Source organism: Geospiza fortis, unplaced genomic scaffold (assembly GCF_000277835.1).
Source record: "Geospiza fortis unplaced genomic scaffold, GeoFor_1.0 scaffold66, whole genome shotgun sequence".
NCBI classification, from domain to species: Eukaryota; Metazoa; Chordata; class Aves; order Passeriformes; family Thraupidae; genus Geospiza; species Geospiza fortis.
The window spans coordinates 4,807,508-4,829,973 of NW_005054312.1; the positions used below are offsets into that span (position 1 = coordinate 4,807,508).

The 22,466-nt window shown below is 39.1% G+C and overlaps 1 protein-coding gene across 1 annotated transcript in view; it reads right to left on the reverse strand.

The window, feature by feature from the left end:
• Window positions 1-1,339: 1,339 nt before the first annotated feature.
• Window positions 1,340-22,466, reverse strand: part of HSD17B12 (hydroxysteroid 17-beta dehydrogenase 12) — an 82,233-nt gene continuing 61,106 nt past the window's right edge. Inside the window, exons 7-11 of the mRNA XM_031055792.1 lie at window positions 18,417-18,451; window positions 12,980-13,061; window positions 9,555-9,620; window positions 3,195-3,344; window positions 1,340-3,040 (exon numbers count right to left, since the gene is read on the reverse strand). Coding sequence (XP_030911652.1) covers window positions 2,936-3,040; window positions 3,195-3,344; window positions 9,555-9,620; window positions 12,980-13,061; window positions 18,417-18,451 — 438 coding nt within the window. The 3' untranslated portion in view covers window positions 1,340-2,935. The remainder of the gene's footprint in view (window positions 3,041-3,194; window positions 3,345-9,554; window positions 9,621-12,979; window positions 13,062-18,416; window positions 18,452-22,466) is intronic.

Consider the following 22,466-nt stretch of genomic DNA (forward strand, 5'->3'; position numbering starts at 1 on the left):
ACGCAGGGGCTGAGCTTCCATTAAAGGCGCCCCGCGCCCGGGCCGGCAGCAGCGACCAAGCCACCTGCCGGCCCTGCTTGTCCCGTTCCGACAGGGACTGTTCCGACAAGCGCACCCCAGGTCTTGCATGGCGCCGGTAAGAAAAACATTCTTGGAACCAGCAAGGGACGACACCAGAAACCCCCTCCTGTTTTCTGACAGGTGCCCAGGGTAGTACCAAGGACGTGGACAGCTATTAAATGGACATTACCTCCATCACTGAGATGAACAGATATTCAAAATCAAAGTCGAGGTAGTTTAGGTTAAAGTGTAAGTAAAATTTAGGTTAAAAATTCGTTTAGTGATGCCCTGCTGCAGCTTGGAAAATAGAAGACCTCAGGGCATGAGAGTGGGAACCCAACCTGCAGCCTGACACCACGTGAAAGGGGACCAAGGGCTCAGAGAACCTCCTTACCTGGGCACCGCTCCGTCTGTGCCAGTTGGATGTGCATGCTGTTCCCTCTGCCATACCTTTCTGGGGACCTTCAGTAGTTAGAAAATTTTTAACTAGAAATAAATGTTTTTTAATAGCTTAACAGTTCTAATAAAATTTGTATTCTGCTTATTTAAATTATCAGCACTGCAAAATCATAGAATATCCTGAATTGGAAGGGATCCACAAAGATCATCTTAAGTTCAGCTACTGGCCTTGCACAGGGCAGCTCCAAAAATCACACCATGTGCTTTTTGAGAGTGTTGGCCAAACACTTCCTGAACTCTGTCAGGCTTGGTGCCCTGATTACTTTCCTGGGGAGCTTGTTCCAGTGCCCAAACAACCTTGGGGTGAAGAACCTTTTCTTAGCATCCAGCCCAAACCTCTCCTGCCTCAGCTTCATGCTGTTCCCCTGGTTCCACAGATCAGTGTCTGCCACTCCACCTCCCCTTGTGAGGAAGGCCACAATGAGATCTGTCAGTTTCCTCCAGGCTGAACAAACCAAGTCACCTCAAACTGCTCTTCACAAGGCTTCTCCTCCAGGCCCTTCATCATCTTCACAGTCATCCTCTGGACACTCTTCAATAGCTTTGTATCTTACATTGTGGCACTCAAAACTGCACAGAAAGTATTCAAGGTGAGAGTCAGTGCAGAGGAGAGCAGGAGAGTCACCAACCTTAACTGCCAGAGATGCTGTGCCTAAAGCCCCCCTGATAGGGGGTAGATGACAGCCAGGAAAACAAATTAATATAAGCATTGGTTTTGGCATGTAAAAGTAGAGTAATCTGCATTGTTATTACTTACAATAAAGGACAATCAGACACTTGAATGTACCTGCAAACATTTTTATAAGAAAAACTTAAATACTCAAGAGTAATTTCCGTTTTATTTGTTTTACAAAGTCAAAAACATACAGATTTTTTAGTCCAATGCTTTCACATCAGATCCAGAGCAAACCAAATCACGTGCCCGTAGAGAACTAATACCACCAACTTCACCATCCCTGTTCCAAAAAATTAAGAAAACTATGGGATAGGATCTGCATCTCAGATTTGATCAGCACCATTGCATCGGTATTCAGGTTTTTTCAATGTACAGAAATGTTAGCCCCAAATCATGTCTCAGTGCAACACATCTTACTTCAAAATCAGAGCTTGAAATTATTCTTTGAAGGACAGAAAAAAACCTCCCCTCTTTAACCATAGGAAGTCACCACAGAAAACACTGGTAGCTGCTTGCAATTTCATTTGCCTTGCAAGTTTTATACATTTTATGTTTATAAAAAGGGATGTTAGAGACCAAAATCTTTAATAAAGAGTAGGTAAATACAGACAACAGCAATGCAGACTTCTCATGTACTCTGATCCCTGTGTCCAGGAGTTAGGTAACTTGAGCCTTATAGGAACATTCCACTTTGGAACAGAACCATGAAAAAAATCAGTTAATTTTAATGCAATTAAATTAAAATTGTTCTACTCTTTTAAGACATTTCCTGGTTCTCATTTTTAAAGCCATCGAAATATTCAGGAGTCATATTTCAAAAGACCTCACCAGAAAGACAGACTGATACAAAACTTGAAAAAGAATTTAAACCACCGTTGCTAACAAGGAGAGTAACTCATTTCAAGCTCTGCATTTAAAGTACCCATACTCTTTTACATAGCAACCAGCATGTAACATGTAACTTGTGACATTTATCTACATTGTGTTATCACCACCTATTACAAAGAGCAGGCACTGAACTTTTAAAAATGTTATTACAAATCATGAAGATTACATATTACTGAAAAGTTAGAATCCATAGTCAAGACCCAAGATTTCAAATGCTTTTTGCAGTGTTACTTTATGTATCTATTTATAGATGAGTTATTACACTTATTTCTGGTTTTGGCCCATTTCCCTCAAGTTCATAACCAAAAAAATCACACTGGACCATGTAAGCAGGGGAGCACTCATAAGCTGACTGATAGTGCAGAATCCTTGCAAGTATCCAAAACCTGAGCTTCAAGAGGTCAATATTCTGGAAATAGTACTAGGTTACCTATTAAAATAATTATGCTCCCTTTCCTCTCTTGCCCACCTGCCCGGGAATATATGAGAACTACTCTTTTTCTGCCCTTCACCCATGAGCACAAGAATAGATATGATGGACACTATATAACCAAGATGTTCCTCAAGAGCGTGATGTCTGATCAAGTCCATGAAAGTATTTCATAAAGCACAATGCAATTTTAGTTCAAAGCACTTCCCCCCTCATAATAGCTATAAACAAATAAAGCCTATTTTTCAATCATATTAGAAGTCAACAGTCTTGTTTCATCTGTATCCTCAAAACAAGACTGTTCTCTTGTTAGAAAGCACACCTATGATTGGAGATGTTTAAAACATTAGGTCTACTTGATGTTGCAGCATGGTGTGGAACTTGCAGGAGTCCCAGGTTCCCAAGATCAAGTTGCTTCCCACTTACTTCTCCTTCATTTTTTTAAAATAACGAGCCCGTATTTGTTTGTTTGTTTTCATTATCAAGTTAATGGCAGTAGATGTAGGTAGAAGAGAGATGACCCATCCCTAAAAAAAAAAAAAAACAAAACAAGAAAACAAACCCAATTAAAATAAAAGAAGGGGGCGAGGTCTCAGCATTTTGTAACCTGTATTAATTACTCTTTTTTCCATAATAAACACAAAGGACATTTCAGATCCTCACATTTTCAAGGTGACTTACCATGAGTGCATGAGGTAGGTACCCATTGGTCTGGGACTGGAGGCCCACTGTGCCCAAGGCAGCTCTGACATACCTTTCAGGACTGGGCTTATCGAGGGTTGGCTTGCGGATTTTGGACATTTTTGTTGCCACATAATATGGTAGAACACTCTGCACACAGGAAAACTCATGTTAAGCAGGGAATGCTTTCAAGATAACTTACAAATCCATAACTGTAACTGGAAATCAGATAATCTGTACACTGAATTCTAGCTTAAGCTTAAGCCAGCCTTATTTTCAGTTCTAAGATCACAATGGGATCCCCATATAAGATCAAGAACTTTTTAATTAGATAACACATGGGTCATATTTGGACATAGTTCAGTTGTCTCGTGACAGTCAACATCACCAGCTGGAGCCCTAGAAAAAACACTCTTGCAAGTGTAGGGTTTAAAAGCCATTCTTACAATTTGCCTTTTAAGTACAAAACTTCATTCCAGTTGTTCAATAGAAAATGCTGTACTGTTGTTTCTCTGTAGTAACCCCCCAACATTTGCTTGGGAAGGAGCTGCAGAACCCAAGACAGGAAATTTCACAGCAAAAGCTCCTCAGTTTGGAACCTGTACAAAGGCAAGAGGAGGAAGGAGAAAAGAATGTCCAGAGACTTGAAACATGGAAGTTGCAGCTCCACAGCAGGGCTTAGAGGACAGAGGAGAGTATTAGTACCAGAGTGAAAGGACAGAAGGAAGGATCCAGAAACAGAGGACAGTTAATGAGCTTTTAGAGACATGTTTGGAAGCAAGACAGAAAAGTGATGCTAGGTCTCAGAATTGTCTGTAGTGGAGGAACAAGAGGAAGCAGCATAGATATATGTTGATGGAGGGATGCTGATAGAACAAAGGCATGTCCATGGTAGGGCAAGATAGACCTGCAGGATACAAAACCTCACTGCACTTATCCCAACCTCATGCTGCTGGACAAGGAAGGGAAATGCACATGTACAGTAGGAAGCAATATTCTTTCCTCCAATGGTTTTGACAATGCTTTCAACTTGTCCTCAATTTTTGCCTCTAAAAAAGTAATCAAAAAAGCCCTGGTCTACAGCTCTGAAACAGATATTAAACATACCATACCTCAACACACCTAGAAAAGTTGGAACTTCATCACCACTTTGACAAGGACCTCCTAAGACACTGTCAGTAGCTCTAGCAGTGATTCAATATATCCATCTACTGCTGCCCATCTATGAGTGCTCCCACTGCCATACCTTAACAGCAAGTGCCTGAGAGCGTGTCCATTTCTGCTAATTCATCTCCAAATGAGAATACCATCTCTAAGAAGAGTCTATTTGGGTAAATTACAGTTTGTAAACCTGCTTCCCCATGTTAGTCTCTTAAAGAACAACCACACATGCCTGAACTCAGAAATATCTGCTGTTGCTCTCAGCAGCACAGCAGGGAAAGGACCCCTTCAGTTCTCACTGAGTGTGTATCCATGCCATAGCTGTACAGATTTCAACAGAAACTTTACTACCACAAACAGGAAACATTACTATGTCTGCTCATTCCTTCACCTGAGAACATAAAAACTGCGTCCTTCTGTCTATAAATAGGACTTTCAATAATATATACTACATGAGTTCACTTTCAAATGGAAAGGAAAAACATGGAGACCTAAACTTCAGGAGTGAAAGCAGCTACCACTGCCTTTGAAGTCACCAAAAGCTACAAATGCTTGGATAAGAAAACTGCTCATTCTGCTACCATAGCAGCATAGGTATCTCATTTCAGCTCCAGAATGTGAACTGCATCTATTTTGCAGATTGCATTTTAGAAATGCAATCTGAAAAATATTTTTAATAGTTATTATTTTTAAATATTTTTAAAAGTTAAAATTTTAAGCTTCTTATTCACCACCAAATTATTTCTACAACATCCCCACCAAGAAAGGTGCAATAGACATGATCTATTCTCTTTCTCTACTCAAAACTTCAGAAGTGAACTGCATTACCCAGTTACACCACTGGATAGCATGAAGGGGCAAACAATTGTGCATGAGGATACTTGAAAAAGCAAGCATATGGTAGCACTACTGGATTGATCCACAGACTTCAAGGCACATAGAAACATGGGGTTACACTCCAACCTTTTTCTTCTCCCAGATGCACTTCAGAAAACAAAAAGCCAGGTACTCAATTTCAGATAGATTAGATTTACCACCTTTGTTATAACTGGACCTTATTTTAAGAGATATCAAGAGACTTGCTGAATCTATTTAGTTTTCTCCCATTCTTCCTTCCCACAAGGAATTCAGAGATTCATGAACTGTATCTAAAACAGACATAACAGATTTTTAAAAAATCACTCCTTCAAGCCTTTCAGCATTTTACATTCAGACAGATGTAACCCACACTACCTGGGCAAACTCTCCTTATTCAAGGAAAGCTTAGCCTGCACTATAGTTTCAAAATATGCCTTAAAAGTAGCTTATGTCAGTACAATGTGTCTTGCTCACTTAAAACATTTGCTACTGCTTACAGCTCTGATGTGTATTAAAATTGGCTCACACTCAAAATTGGGTTCTTGAATATTATTTAGATGTAAGAAGTCAGATCTCAAGACCTGAATAATTAAGTCATAAGTCCTCCAAAGTCAGAACAGTTTTTACACAATTTTATCACCTTTTTTTACCTTACTTTTAAAAAAGTAAAAAGACCTGAACTCTCTGGTGTTGCCAAATAAGTTTCCTTCCCTTTCCAATGTGGGAAAAAGAAGAGAGCGGAACATAAAAGGGAAACAGAAGAGCTACATCAACCAAAGCTGATCTGTATAGAAAGCTAAACAGCAAAGCAAAAATGTTTTTGAAGGAAGGAAGGTAATGCCAGTAGACATCACTTTGGTGACAGCACACTTTTGTGAATACCTGGAGATAGAGCCGGGCCTGTTCAGTGTTGTGAAAAAGAAGCTGGTAGTGACATCTTACCTAAAATTATTTCAATGGTAGTTATGAAGATAAGAGCCAAACTCCTCTTGGTAATGCCTGATCAAATGACAAGAGGGACAACTGTCAATTTTGGCTGTAGACAGTCAGACTGGACATTAGGGAGAAAGCCTTTTCACTAAGAGAGCAATATAAAATTCAAACAGACTGTCCAGAGAGCTCACAGCACCCCTGCCCTTGAATGTTTCCAAGATTTGGCTGCATAAAGCCACAATTAGCCCATGACCTAGTGCCAGCAGCAATCCCACTGTTAATTGCTAGGCAATCCAGCTGCTGGGAGAGCAGGAGGTCAGGGTAGGAAACTTTCCGGTAATCCTTTTAAATGACCATTTTCATGATTTTCTGGTCTGGTATTTTATGTAGTGAATACAATGAAAGAAAACAGATAGTGCAAGTTTCTACCACTATACTTTTGCTATGCATAGTAATGAAGTACAGAGGGACAATGCCAATAACTATCTGAAGTTTAAAATGAGAATAAAAGAAAGGGTCAAAGAACCAAGCAATATTTCTAGACATATTAGAAGAGCAAAAATTTCATAAATCTGCAGAAATCTTTCAAGGGGAGATCTTTCCAAAAGTCTTCAGAAAAGTCATTGTCACCTCCTTCCTTGTTTCTTTTCTTTTGCCTCTTTTCCCCATGTAAACACACACTAAGTTTTAACCTATGCTATTACTGCGCTGCTTCTGAAAAATTAAGCAGACCTATCAGCCAGAAGAGTATATTTTTAATCCAAAGATGGCTACACTGCAACAAAAGCACTATCAAAACTAAGCTTCCACAAATGGTAATCCACTTGAGCAAGACACATACTTGAGGCTGATATGAGGAAACTGATAAAATCCCTCCAGCACTTTGTTTCTGCTTTTCACACAGTGGTACTCTGCAGGTATCGCATGGCAGAAGTTAACTGGTTTCAATGACAATGATCTAGCTGGAAGGGCAAGTCTGGAATTAAAAGTGTAATGCTTCTGAAGGTTATAGAGATGTACTTCAAAAAACTCTAAGAGGGATGCAATCTTCCTTAGGGATTGAAGGAGATAAGTCAGCTAGTCTTCACAGGAAGGTACTTGTAATATTCATGAGTGGCTTATAGTGACTTAGGCTAAAACAAGAAGACAAGGACATGGACCTCCAAAAAAATTAGCATAACAAATTGAAGCTGTGACAGCTATTGATAATCAGACCCACATAACTCAATGGCAATTCACTGTCTACATTTAAGGGATAAAAACCAGTGCTGTCAGGAATTCAGCATCCTAAGCCAACACCAGAGTCACAAAAAGACAGTTTACCACAACCTGTAAAGCTTTGTACAGGAAAATATAACTGTAGGTACAGAAAATTAGATTAAATTCTTTATTTGTTTGTAATTCTAAAAATGTAAGACATCAAAAACCCTTTTCCTAGCTTTTCTATACCCAAAAGCTAGAAAACCTTTCCTACACTACGTACATTCATATTGTGCTTAATGCCTTTATCCAATCCTGAGTTACTGAGGTATTTACCTTTACAGTGTCAACAGGTACTCCTCCATAGTCATCAACAAACAGTTCTTGCTCCCCCTTCATTCTCCTCTCAAACTGCTAAGAGTACTATATAGACAAAATCTGGGGAGGAGGAGAAGGCTGCACATAGAAACAACACATCCCAAGGATGTAACACTTCCTTCTCCTGCCAGCATCTGTCCCTAAGCACCCTCACACTGAAGTAACTTATGAGCAGCTATGCCTAAGAAAACACCAGAAAACAGAGGTTGGATATGGTACCACAACACAGGCCCCCAAAAATTCACACCATCTTTATTGCCAGTGAAGCTGTGTGTTGAAGGGGCCTATGGCTCAGCTTGTAGACAGACTTCAGCAGGAAAGACACTGAGGAGGTAGATGTAATCAAGCAGGGCAGAAGTGGTGAGAAAGCTGTAAGGAGCTTGCCATGTGGTAAACATTGACCCATTGCAGGACAATTTGGAGCTGTGAGAAGAGAAAGTAACAAGAAGACATGAAACACTGAAAGTTATTCCAGCTAAATCCACTTCAGAATTGAGAGCACACAAAATGACCTGGGCCTGTTCAGAATATTACCTTTTTCATGCATCCTCCATTGCTGCACACTGGTTTGGCTGTACATCTCAGAGTGCTAGGGCACAGAATCAAGCACCCAGGGGAGAAGTGAAGCTTTATTTAATAACAAGTTTAAGTCTAGGTTTACAAGAGGTTCCCACTAAAAGGCTGGTGACTACATGGAAATAGCTCACCCAAAAAATGTCTTTTTTCTTAATGCACTCCATTCTCAGGAAATGCAACAGGACATTTTATGGTGAGAAGTTCTTGTTTTGCTAAATATACTTAAAAGGAAAAAATAATCTAGCACATCAAAAAGGTAACATAGCCTTAATCTGGTAACAACTTCCCTATAGTATTACCCAGTAATAAGACTTGTGCCCTTTTGTATAAAGATTGGACATTTAAAGCAGGCAACTTTGTGCTTTACCTTTCATAAAGCCTTTGAAGTTCAAATGGATTTAGGAACCACCACACAGAACAGAGAAATGAGAGGCATGGACATAGGTAACCCTGTTTGCAAGATCCCTAACTGAACTTCAAAAAGAGATACCATTGTCTTCACAGTGCAGGTAAGATCTCATACCACCTTTATTAAACTGATTTTTGCTCTGGAGAGGTTTAATCAACAATGGAAGGTTCACTGTTTGTGATCAAAGCTGGAAATTCCAGCTTTGGAACAAACATTAAGAGTATGTGAGAAGCGATATTGAAGCAAAATCCTACAAAGCTGTGAGAAACTGGCTTGGTTTGCTTTTTGCCACGCCAAAAATAATTAAAATCGAGGAAGGTAAACAAATGGGGAGGGGCAAGGAGGGCTATGAAGCAAGATTCCTTAGCAATACAGAAAATTAAATCGGTCAGTTACACATGAAGGCTCTTTGAGGTTTTTGTTCATTCTTCAACTATGCTTAGATTAGCAGTTGATTCATTGACATTGCAGGGATTCTACTATTCCAGTTTAGAGCTGTTACCCATGGAATGCCTGTACAAATGCATTCCACAAGTGTATTCCAGAAGATGAAGCTTCATAAAGATGTATTCTACAGCACTGTGCACAGTTTTATGGAATACTTTATCCATAAGGGTTCAATTAGCACCATCAGCTAAAACCACACAAAATCAAACCATGTCTTTTGTTGCTTCAAGACCCATGGTTTCAGAGTAATTTAAGAAAGCTGCTAATGGGATCAAGGGAAATCCTTATCCTTAATCTGTGTCACACATTCATGAATAAGAGAATATGCTGATTCCTTTTTGTTGCCAAGACACCAATGTTGCTGTGGTAACCACACTTAAATGAAACAAGCTACTCACCTGCACAATGATGCCCTTGCTCTTGTATTCTGCATCGAGGCCTCTGGAGAAGTAATCCACAAAAGCCTGCAGAGGGAAGAAGGGAAACATGCAGCACGTGACATGTTACAATGGAAATTCTAGTTTAACAGTTTTGTGTAAGAGTATTTGAGTTACTATGTGGAGTTCCTGTTTTCAGAGTGAAAACCCTAGGTTTTCAATGAAACTTTGCATACAAGAGCAATGCCATTCAAATAGAAACTCTATGCTTATGAAGTATTTTTACAGAAGTAAGGCTCAATCTAAACAAATAAACCCCTTTTTAATTTAGAAGGAAAAGGAACTAAATTTGTTAAATAAAGCCTAGTTAAAAGAGGAAAAGACAACTTCATGTTCACATTGTTCACTACTTTATGTCATCTTCTTGGATATTTTTAAGAGTGATTTAATTGGGTTCCTCTTGTGCATGGTTTTTAGAACATAGTGTTTAAACACTTAGTCTTCTGCCTTTACACTTCCAAAAAATGCCACCCTATGGTGACACTTCTTCCTAATCCTCAAGTCCACCTCCACAGATTCTCTTCCACACTTCTGGAAGTTTTAGAAAAACTTGCAAATCTGAAAGTTCAAAGAAAGAAGTTCTTAAAAGGTGGATGAAGAGCTAAAAAGGTGGATGGTAGCACCTTCCTTCAAGATGCTCTCAAAGCTGATACAGCCACCTCCTTAACCCTGCCAGGGAATACTGACCTAAGAATCAAAGGCTACTGAGCAGTTCAAACCCGCACAGATTCCCACTTCCCAAATTCTTCTAAACCACATTTCCACCCTACCCTGTTGTCCAATGAGACAAAATACCAGGTTCTGCTATGGTTTCTTGTTTTAGAGAAGTGATACAGCCAAGTAGGATGAATGGAGTACCTTCAACTGAATGAGCTAAACCATCCCATCCATGCTTGAAGCTAAAATAAATACTAAGCAAATTAGTTCAACTATTTAAGAAGCAGTTGCTTCACACCAGATTCAAACCAAGCAGCAAAGCTCTAGTACTGCACCTCCTTTACAGTTTTCCTTTGGTCATCATGTCCCCAGTGGTTTAACACAAGTCCTAACTGAAGCCAGCACCTAAAGTTGGCAGTGGCCAATGTTTTTCCTACACAGGCCATCCCACTGAATTCAGCCTATACAAGAAGCAACGGAAACACTCCCACACTACTGGACTATTTCTAAAGACACTCTTCTGAGCATACTTGGAAGATCTGAAATAAAACTGGATTTTGCTGTATAACAGGTAGGTCCTTTTACTCTTCTTCTTCAAGTTGCATGTATAAGCTAGCAGGAGGCTCCTCAAACCATAAAAAGCTTATCTGCTGTTCAGCTGTTCTTTCTTTCGCCCTCCCCCCTGAGTATAAGTTCATAACAAAATTCTGTACTCAACATGAACAAGACTGGAAGTGTGGCCTAGCAGCAGCTATTGAAATGAATCCTCTGACCATCCTCTTGAACAGTAAGGTACCTGCATGGACATGCCAAATGGTTTGGTGCAGTTTCTGAACACAGCAGTCAGGTGCATGTGTAATACCTGCACAGAGTATACTGATAATCTATTAAAAAGAACTGTATTATGTTAATGAAAGTGCTTTGATCATTCAGATTTCTAACTATTCCTCCATGACAAAAGTCCTGATGTTAGCTACTGCTCCAGATATGGAGACGAAGTACAAAAGACTTCTCTACTGGTTGCAAAGAGCTTGCTATAAGGAAAATGTTCATTTTACATGAGACGAGAAAGCAATTTCCAGTATACAAATAAGCTTTGGAGTTTTTCTTCTTGAAGAATTTATTTCAAGACAAGTTGGGTTTTTTACCTCCGCAAGATCAAGTCCCCCAACAACCTTGAACCTGAAGTCTTAAGAATGCTTTTTAAGTAAACATTCCCTGAATAAGCAGATAAGCATTGCATGTTGGAAAATTTCTTCTCCTTGGATATCCAAATATCTAATAACAAATCCAAACAGTAGAGGCATGGGGGTGAGGTGGGAAATTATATAATCATATTTCACTTCTCATTAGCATTAACACAGGTAGATAAACCTATCAAAATATAGCACTATGATTCCTTTAAAAGAGTCTCATTCCATTGTAAACTAGGGAATTCTCCACAGGAAGGTTAAAGACTGCATTTGTTCCTGATAATTAGTCAAAGTCATTGACTTACACCTGAAGGGTATTATGCTTTAAATCCCCTTGAAATAGATGAGGGGAAAAAAAAATAGAAACTGCAGATACAGTCTTTCTATAGCTACATTAGGGGAGTCACTTTCATGCTTACTAATCTTGCTGTAGGAGAAGATGGGCAGTGCTGAGAATAGGCAGATTATTCCACCTGTAACTTAGTTTTTTAAGGGGAAGGGAAGAAATATTTCAGATTCTTGTTGAAAAAAAAAGACTTACCAAAGCAGTGTAAGATATATTATCACTAAAATCAGCAGCTCAATTGATTCCATAAAGCTGAAAGCACTGCCACAACAAAGTGACCATTTGTATTAAAACAAAAAACTGTCCTCTCAGGAAACAGCTACTTCAAGAGGAAATTTTATCACCTAAAGCTACTTCAGGCTTCTAAACTTAAATATATGCCCTCCTTTAGTATGAATAAAATAGTGTGCATCAACTCCCTTCTGGGAATATGAAGATGTTATTGAGAATCTAGAGGAAATGTATGTCTGTTCTGACATGAATGACACTACTGAAGGTTTCTTCATCCTGTCAAGGTTCTGCTTAGACTCTGAGATGCTTGAAATATTCAAGGTAATTACCAGGTATGCCTGAAAAAGCTATAGTGCCATACTGCTTTAATGCCAGTGTAAATGTCTCTTGCATTCTGTTTTATCACATATGCCTCAGTTCCATGCTGGGTACCCACATTCTGTCTTTACAGCATTCACTGGAGATATTTTAGGGCAACATTTTAGAATCCCCTGAAATGATCTTTGGGAAAAAAAAACATAAGACCAGCTGCAAAAAGATGAAACTGTCCCAGAGACACAAAGAGAAATCAGAGTAGATGAACTTAAGATGAAACGTAGATCATAGAATCATCACAGAATTTAGGGGAAAGATACTTCAAAACCAAAACAAGAAAGCGTGTTAAACTTAGTCAATGTCCTTTCTCAGCTTTGCACTAAGCTTGCTTGGTACACTACTATCCTTTTCCATTTAAAAATGGAATACATGAGGAAATACATAAAATAGTCATTTCTATGCCAGTAAACCCTTGCACTCAGTTTTCTTTCAACCTTCCAGCTTCCGCTATTGGAAAAAACTCAAGACAGAGACTCTGTACTTTTAGTTCATGAAAGCACCACTAGATGGACACCAAAACATTTATTCCTGTGAGTGTTGCCTTATGTTTGACACTTGATTTCAGTGTGGAAAGGAACACTTACCTTGGTTGCAGAGTAAAGAGTCAGCAGTGGAGTTGGACACATCCCTGAAGCTGATGCGATATTCAGAATTATCCCTTTTGATCTGAAAGGAAGCCAAGATATATTATCATGAAATAAAGGAAACATCTTTCATGTTTCCAAAAATTACAGCAAGCCTAAAAACACCCTTTAGAATGCAACTGAGATTAAGATGTTTAAAAACTCCAACCAAATCCTGAATTGAAATTCACTTTATGGACAGTTAGAAGTATCCAAGCAGCTGGTGTAAATCAGGAACAACTCCAAAGCCAATACAGCAAGAGAATCAAAGCTGTATTTATATACAGATATACATACACACACAATGAGCTAAATGATGCAAAACCACTGAGTCAAGCTGGCACAAGTTCAAGAGGAACTTCTACATCTTGGGATAAGATGGCAGAAATGATAATTACTTTCATCTTCTAAATATTACTTCATAATGGATCTTCAAGATAGCAAGCATCTGAATTTACTGCTCAAATACAGAATTTAATAAATACGGAAGATATTCAGCGGATGAACACAGAAAATTAAAGTTGTCTTACAGCTGTATTACAGTAACACTGAAGGTATTCATCAACAGTATTTTGGTAAAGATACCTGAAATTAGTGACCACCTGCTCTGTCAAGCCTTTCTAAAGCACATATACATAGGACAGGAAGGCTCCTGACCTCCCAATATAGACTGATTTGAGCCATATCTATTTCTGAGACTAGTTTTACCTACAAAACCAGACATATTTAGTGCTAGGTAGAAAAAAGAATTAATTTTTTTTTAAAGCTTAAGCAAATTAGGGCAATTACTCTGTTAGAAGGTCCTGCAAGACAGTCCAATGTAGCGAAAGATAAATCTCTACTTCTTGCTACCCTGTTCAAGCCAGTTTACCTGAACATAGCATAAGTATGCCATGCTCAGTGCAGTGAGAACGCTCATGGCAGGCAGACATCACACAGCTCAAGTCCTGCAGATTCACAAAAGTCTCCATCAGATTTGTTCAACCAGGTACACCCTACACCACTGCTACCACAATCATTTAAGTAACCATCTTACAAGAAACAGTAATTTAAGTCACTGTTAAAAATTAAAACAATATAAATGCTTTGGAAATCAGGACAATAGATTCAAACCAGCATGGCTTGTGCCATGATACAAGTGTAAATTACATCTGTGACTGATTTGTCACAAGGAATGAGATGGCAAATGGGACAGAAAAGAATAATTTCAGTCATTCAGGATTTCAAGCACCTTTGCTAAAGTCCATTGTGTTTTTCAGGACTTCCCTGCAAGGCTTGGTTGGTGAAATAAGGTAGTAACACTGATCCAAATATGTAGCATGGAAAGCATAAAGATCACAAATTAATCAGGAATTTTCAAGACAGCAAAAGGTTAACAGTGGATGGCAGAAGTTTTTTGTATCAAGATGGGTGATGACTGTGATATTTATTTATGAGCTCAAATTTGGATTAGCAATGAAATGAGTATTTATGCATTTTTAAGAGATTATCATATTGGAGAATACTATAAGGAACTTTTTAAAAAGCTCAGGCTGCTATGTGAACAGACTACAAAATGGCAGATGAAAAATCAATATTAAGAGTGTATCAATAATCTATTATCAATAACCAAAATAATGCTTACTAAAGAAAAAATTGTGAATTAATCACAAACCTTGCAGGACTCTAAACCAACTGTCCCCTCCATGAAAAACCTGAACAAGGAGTTCTATTTTGTGCAGCAGTCACCAAAACTAGCCAAACAACAGGATGCTGGGAATGGCAGAGACAGATCCTCCACCACCACCAAAATCCTGTATTACAGTCTACAAACCATCTTTATCCCTCCAAATACTGAAGAGAAATATTAAGAAACTGATGATTTAAGAAAGGAGAAGAGAAGAAAAAAAATCCACCCTGAGACATCAATTTATTTATTTAAGAGACTATTAAGAGCAGCCACGATAAGAGTATACATACTAACAAATGAAAAAGATCAAGATTTTGATTCAGCTTCTCAGAATACATAAGAAAGATGACATTTAAATGACAGACTGAAATTTAGATCCAAAAAAACAAAGTGCTCTTCTTATATTCAGACTAGGGAGTACTTGCCACAAAACTTAACTGAAGACAAAAGCTTAACAGGATTCAAAGAAGGACAAGCATTGATATGGATAAACACAAGACGCAAGCTTTTAAAACAAACTGAAGCTTGAGAAGAGAGGCTGACATGCAGGCTGCAAGCACAGCTCTCACAGTGCCTGGCTACACTGCAACTTTCTAGCAGGAGTCGTGACCACCACCTAGATGGAGTGAATTAATGGTCTGACCCAGTGAAGAAACCCTTCCTGGAAACACAAAACATTAATAGCAGCCCCTTGCAGAAGCTCTGTGTATTGGTCTCTTTGAAGCAGTCAGTGCCACTGGGGGTTTTGTGGTTTGTATTTTTACATTTTAAAGAAAACAGTCCTAGCCTTAAAAGCTCATAACTTAAAACCTCCAGATAAAATAAAATTGAGAAGCATGTGAGTAGGGGGAACACTTTCAATTACTCCAATTACAATTCTGCTTCTTAGAGAAATTGCAGAATAAATGTTTTTAGAGAGGGATCTGAAGAATTACTCAAGCATCAGCATGGTAAAAAGAAATTTTGGCTCCATCTAATTCAACTGTGCCCTTAATGGGAAATAAAAACCAAAACAAAACCAAACAAAAAAAGTTGCTTAAGATGAAGAGAGCCAGGCCCACACCCTCACACCTCCCAGTCATTCTACCTTAAGTGGTCCAGCACCAGGGAGGCTATATTTAGCCATCTCCCTGTTGCTGTGGCAACCAGCGCCTGCTCCAGCTGCATGCCAAGTGGAAAGAGCAAGCTTCTTCTGTAATGTAATTATGCACTTGCTACTTTCCTGGCAATAAATACCACAGTTTGGTGTTTGTCTAGCAACAGCCAACTGATTTTTGGTGGTGGTGGATTTTTTTGTTCCCAAAGACATCAAGCCTTGATTTTCAGTTCTATGAGTTTCCCATCTCAGACAGTAGCCTGAGTATTTATACAGGAACTGCTCATTTAAGTATAATAGGAAGCTTCAGATAATAAATTGTCACTTTAAATGTTCAAAACACAGGAGAGAAGTCACAGCGGAGAATCTAAATGCCATTATCAGAAGTGGCATTCATCTAATGCAGCTGTGTTTATTATAAATAGAAAAGTAAAAGGCACACCAAGATGTAGCTTTGTTTACTCTTATCAGACCTGGATGCAAAGCATGCCAAGTATGCTCTATTTTTGTATTTATCTTGCAATATATTGTCATAAAGCCAACATTCAAATATGCACTAGAGCAAGCTGCAAGATGCTCTACCATGCTACGTCACATCTATCTACTCAACATGCTCTCCTCCTTGAACAAGTGAGGAATGACAATGAGATTCTTAGTCTAGCCTTATTCTTAGAGCCTGGAGCCCTTTTTCTAGCCTGTGGTCCCACGTGACAAATACATGGCTGACCTGAAGAGCAGCTGAATCCAGTTCCAATTCATTCATGCCCTTGGATTTGCTGGACATCCATGTCCTCCTGTGGTTACAGACTCCTAGCACTGTTAATGGCCTGTGAGCTATGACTGTGCAGGAGCTGGCAGCTGCAGGCATTGCTTATGTGCACTGCAAACCCAACCAACTTCATAAAAATCAAACAGAAAATGGAAGCTTTTTCAAATATTTTTCCTTGAGATGGAAAGCAAGGCTGTCATCCAAATGGAGCGGTCTTTTAAAGTGATTCCTTATAGTCAGGAAAAAGTTCAAGATGCATATTTAATTCTTTTTAACTAACATTAACCTTTTCTTTCCAGGCTTCCTGAACATTTATCCTCAGAATCTCTGAGGTAGCCATGAAGTTAAGAGAACTAAGAGGAATGATGATGTGTGCTCAAGGGCAATCAGAACCAGAAGTCAGCAGGATCCTGGTTTGCTGCCCTTCTTTCAAGTCATCTTACCTGCATAGATGTGGAACAGAAAAACCTATGCAGGATATTCTGTAAGTAGAGTATACATCATTCTGTCCTGAGAAGCTGAAGAGATAACTCTGCCAAATGGATAGCTACAATATTTCTTAAAACAAAGAAGAAACTGAGGCAAGAAACTTACGAGTTTTTACGTTCCAAAACCTAATAATGAAACAACATTAAATCCCCACAAAAGTATAAATGTTTTGGTCATGTTGGTGCATTCAGAGGACAGTGGTTTCACAAAAAACAAGTCCCTTTATCTATCAATAACAGTACAAGGACAAGGAGTAGCTTCTGACCTAGGAGCCCTGAGTATGTCTCACCGCTGTACTATAATAATCCTCACCCTCTACTCTTCATTGGGAAACATTACACTCCCACCCCAGAGCTCAGTCTTGGGCTCAAATCTCTTTACATGAAATAAACTTATTCATATCTCCTGATTGGCTAAGTAAAAATCTTAGCTCACCATCATCCTGATGTGCTAGACACTGATTCCCATACTGACTGCTGGCTCTGACAGCTTGTACCCAGGAAGAAGCTTTGTTTTAAAAGTGAAACATCTGTGCATCTGTGCAACATGAGAATAACTGAATTCTGGTCTGCACTGAAGACTCTCAGACAGTGGGATGACACAAAATAAACCTTTTTTTTCCCATCATCTTTGCTAGATTTGGAGGCTTGCCCCATACAGGGACTCCTCCTGCCATATTCGTTTGCATGGCTCTACAGAGTTTTCCCCAGTACTGTGAACAGGGCTCAAGCCTGATCCAGGGCAATCCCCAGCAAGGCGGGGTTAGCACCCCAAGAGAGATAGCAAATAGCCAGCAGAGCCAACATCAGCTGCAAAACAGCCAGGGGGAGACTAAGTGGAAATCGTGAACCTTTTGGTTTCACCTGGGAGCTAGCTGGGAAGTCAGTACATATCTTCCCTGTTGACAGTGGTGTGTTATTCTAAAGAGCTGATCTCCAATTCTATTCTTCCAAATGATCACAGCCTTTCCTCAATATACCTCCTACTGTATAATGAGAACATATTCTTTGCATCCATTTTACTTACAATGACTTAGAGAAATAGCCTTAAGAAGGTTATTCCCAGGAACTGTAACCACCCCCTCAGAATAGCAGGTTGTTGAGTTAGTGCTGATGAGTCAGACGGGCTTTTTAGTTCTGTTCTAAAAGGAATCACCACAACAGTGGAGAAGGGAGAGGAAAAATAAAAAGGGAATCGAGTGGAAAAGGCTTCCACCGTCTGATGATTCATGCACCATCAGCGTGACTCACCCAGCATTACTCTGCCATTAAAACATGGAGACTAGGCTGATTAGTCACAGTAATGAATTTTTCAAGAAAGGATTCTCCCCTATAAATAATGATGACTTTGTCTGGATAGTGTTAGTGTGACTCACCTTTCCAGCATGCCGGGCAGCACCAGTCGTGTCATCTGCAAAAGGAAAACATTGGTGATGGCTGAGAATGCAGACAGCAGCCAGCCAGAGGCCGAGGGAAGCCTCCCTGTCTCCCAGAAGCAGCTGCCACCCCCTCCACCCCAAGCACGGCTCGGGGAAGCAGAGACCATACTTTGCGTAGGCAGTTTATTTTTATTCTACCTGGATAACTTGGCTCTATCAAGTAGTGTGTGCACTGAATCTGGTGAACCCATCTAGGTAGTAGCACAAGAGTAAATAAAACAAATGTCTTCACCACTCTGCAGTATCCGTGGCCTCTACAGAACATTAAAACATCAGAGTACTGCAGTACACATATCATCTTTCTCTCCCTGCAAAAAACACCTGTCTTCCTCGAATCTGACTAAATTTACCACCTATGCCAAGATTCAAAACATTATCCAATACTTTTTAGCTAGGCTTACTGAACTGCTGAGTTTAAGACAAATTATGGAGCAGCAAGAGTACTGACAGAACTAGTGAACGTCTTATTACCTAGAGAAAATACTTAAGACTCCAAAATATTTTTTGCTGATTACCCAGATGTTTTCACACTGGAAAAACTACACCCCCAAGACGAAAGTCACCTGGCAAGCCTCCTCACTGCTTTGGAAAATCCTGACTTTATTATGGCTCTGAGCAATCCATCTACAAGCTGGCTGAAGGATTCTCCTGAGCAGTAATCCTAAAACAAGATTCCCAGTTACAGACAGAGCATCTCTGACAAGGGAAACAAATTAAGCATTGATCCAAACTTGGACAAAATTTTAATTAGTGTAGAATAGTTAATTTTCCTACTACTAATTACTGCCATCCTAAAACACAATTTAAATCCAAAACATCTGCCTTTATGAAATAGTATCAAAATTCTCCTTGTGCCGAATTCAGCCCTGCCCCATGTAAGCCAATGAATAACAGCCACTGACACCAAAGACAGATAACACAAGAAAAATAAACTGCTACCACATTTGACATCTAAAAGGTGTTCCAACAAAGTTTTTGAGAACATGGGGGGTGGATAATAAAATACTAAAACCAGCACACACCAAAATATAATGATACTCCCACTGATCCCAAATTACCTCAATGGCTTGAAATAAAACACTGAATATTTGAATAATATGGGAAGAAAAACATACACAAAAGAAATCAGCATATACAGGCACACATAACACGTGCAAGCTCTCTGATTACAAAGAAACAAATTTCATTGTAGGAAGCTACTTATTTTATTATCACCACTGCATTAGCCCTCATATATGACTCAATCTGGGTTTGAGGTTTTATTGTTTGTTTGATTTTATTTTTAATTATAAAACATACCCTTTCAGGAATAAAGGAGAAAAAAAAACACAAAAGAAAGCAATCTCAGTTGATTGCAGCTGACACACAAAGAAAACGCTAGAAAAGGGCTGTGTTTTCCATTTTATTGGCATTTCTCCCTTAGAATAGATTCTGCCATCAGCCACACTGCATGACAGTTTTGATAAGGGACTGTACAGGCAGGAGTTGAACAGGCCTTCCTTTCATGAAGTCAGCTGTTGACACACAGTGCTGTCAGCACTGCCCCAGAAGTCAAACCAAGTATTCATAGCTGATAAGCATCAACAAGCTAAACAGATCTGATGCAGCTTCAAAAAACCCTCTAGTATTAAGTTTAAGCATACATGAGCTTTTTCATACACTAATGCTCCAAAAGAGATGTAGAAACAACTATTTATTTTAATCTTCAAGGATAAAGAATGATTTGGGCTGATTCTAAGACTAGTTCAAGACTGGAAGAGCTTTTATCTGATCCAAGTTTTATGATCTCTTCCACAGATCCCTTGGCAAAAAGCAGCATACTGTTTCTTGCCTCTCAGGGCAGTGTAATGCTGCATATCATCTCCACAGATTGGCACATGGATGTGGACTGGAACTGCCTTCCCTTAGGCAACCCATAAATGATCTGAAAAACCAGTACACAATTTCCCAGTAGTGTAGAGGAGACCCCACATTTGAAACTTTGTTATAAATCCACACAAATGCATTAATGGTCTAAATCCAAATTGCAACCCACCAAGCAGCTCTAACAGTTTATCACAAACCTGCTGGCTACTAAAATATGCTACAATAATTGGTGGACTTACATAAACTAAAAAACTATGAAGCCACTGATAGCTGAAATACAGCCACAGGTACACAATTCGGGGAGAAGTCAAGAAGTCTCTCACTACCAACTGTGTTAAATGGTTTGTTTCTAAAGTTCAGCTGAACAGGCTGATGGCAAAACTGGATTTCATACTCAGCATCACTTCCATTTGTTTTACTGAAATTCTTATTTTGAGGGAATTTCAAAATTTTGTGAAATAGGGCAAAAATTTCTATTGGTATTTTTACACCTTGTGATGTGTAAAAAAATATTTATGAATATTCAGTACCTTGATGTAAAAATACTGCTATTTTTAAAGACCAAGATAACAGAAGGCAGCGCTCTGAGTCAGACTCACCTGACCCAGCCAACTGCACACTCAAAGTGCACGACTGGAAAAATGCTGGCAGGGTATTCTCCAGCCATCCTCAGGTCTGGCAATTTTATATGCTCTACACACATGTAAAATATTTTCAGCATTAATTCAAATAAAACAATTAATAGCAGAAATGTAGTTTTATCACTAATAATGGTGTCAGTGGTGCCTACCCCGCCTGCATTGTATGATCCTTATCCAAAACAGGCAAACTGGTTAACACTCATCTTCAATAGCTGTAATATCAGACATGCCATTAGGAAAAATGGCAGCTCAAAACCAAAACATCTAGAACTGAATAAATATCTCCCAGATAAAGAATCTAAATTTCAGCTAGACCTTGTTTAGAGATAGTCAGTTCTGTAATGGTGTGTAGCTCATAAATGGCAAAGCCTTGCAAGTCAAACTATAGGAATTTGCATGTAGGATGTCAGAGAACTTTACAGTAGTGTTTGTTTCTTTGAAGGCAATTTAATACAGGCAGAAGGAAGTGTCAGAAAGCCTAAAGGAGAGGTTGGGAGGGACCCTAAAAAGAGTGCCTTCAGTTGGTGATTACTGAACATGGTTAGGCTTCCTTCACATAACCTTTTTTATGAAAGAATACTACTTTCCACAGAAATATGTGTGCTACAGTTGAAAATATGAATGAAAACTCGGGGAATTCCAGAAAAGCAGTTAGGCTACATGAAAACTGCTCATCCAAAACAAAGTGGCTTTTCTTTCTGAAAATTTGCATTAGAGCCGAGTGAGCATGTGCATCTGCAAATTTGTTCAGGACACACTACTCAGCACAAGAAGTTGTTAATCTCTGATATTTTACAGAGTCTGGCTAAAAGTTATGTTTAGCACACAACCATGAAGAGTGGTTGGTGCACTCTATGTTTTTTGTGTGTTTTCCAATTATTTCACATACACCCATAATGCTACCATGGAGTCTGCACTTTAGTTCCTTTGGTTTGGAGGGTTGCTTTGTTTTTAAGTCAACTTCTTTCATACCTACCTCAATTTGAGATCCAGATCTCAAATTCCAGAATGCTCAGGGCAAATGACTAACTTTAAGTAGAGACTGATTACAGACCAGTACAATAATCTTTTATAAGCAGGTATCATTTCCTAATGTCCTTTCATCTGCAACTGCATTTATTACATTCCTGGCAAGCACTGGTTGCATTGTTCACTCTTCCTCACCAAACCTGTCCTCTACCTTCTAGTTCTGGAACAAGTAACACCACTTTTACCCTAACAAAGCAAAGATTCCTACTTGCAACTACAAGGATGCACAGACTTACGGTTAGATTTACGTTCTAAAGTAGGCACTACAATTAAAAGCTGCAATTAGAGGACCAGCAAATATATTTGGAAGTCATAACCATGGGTTTCCAGTGATTTTTCTTCAGAAGAAAACCTCCCATTCTTAGTTATCACTGCATTGTAGTCTTTTCTCAATCTGGTCCAATCAATGGCTCAGAAGTAGAGCCTTTGAAAAGAATAATAATATGCAAAA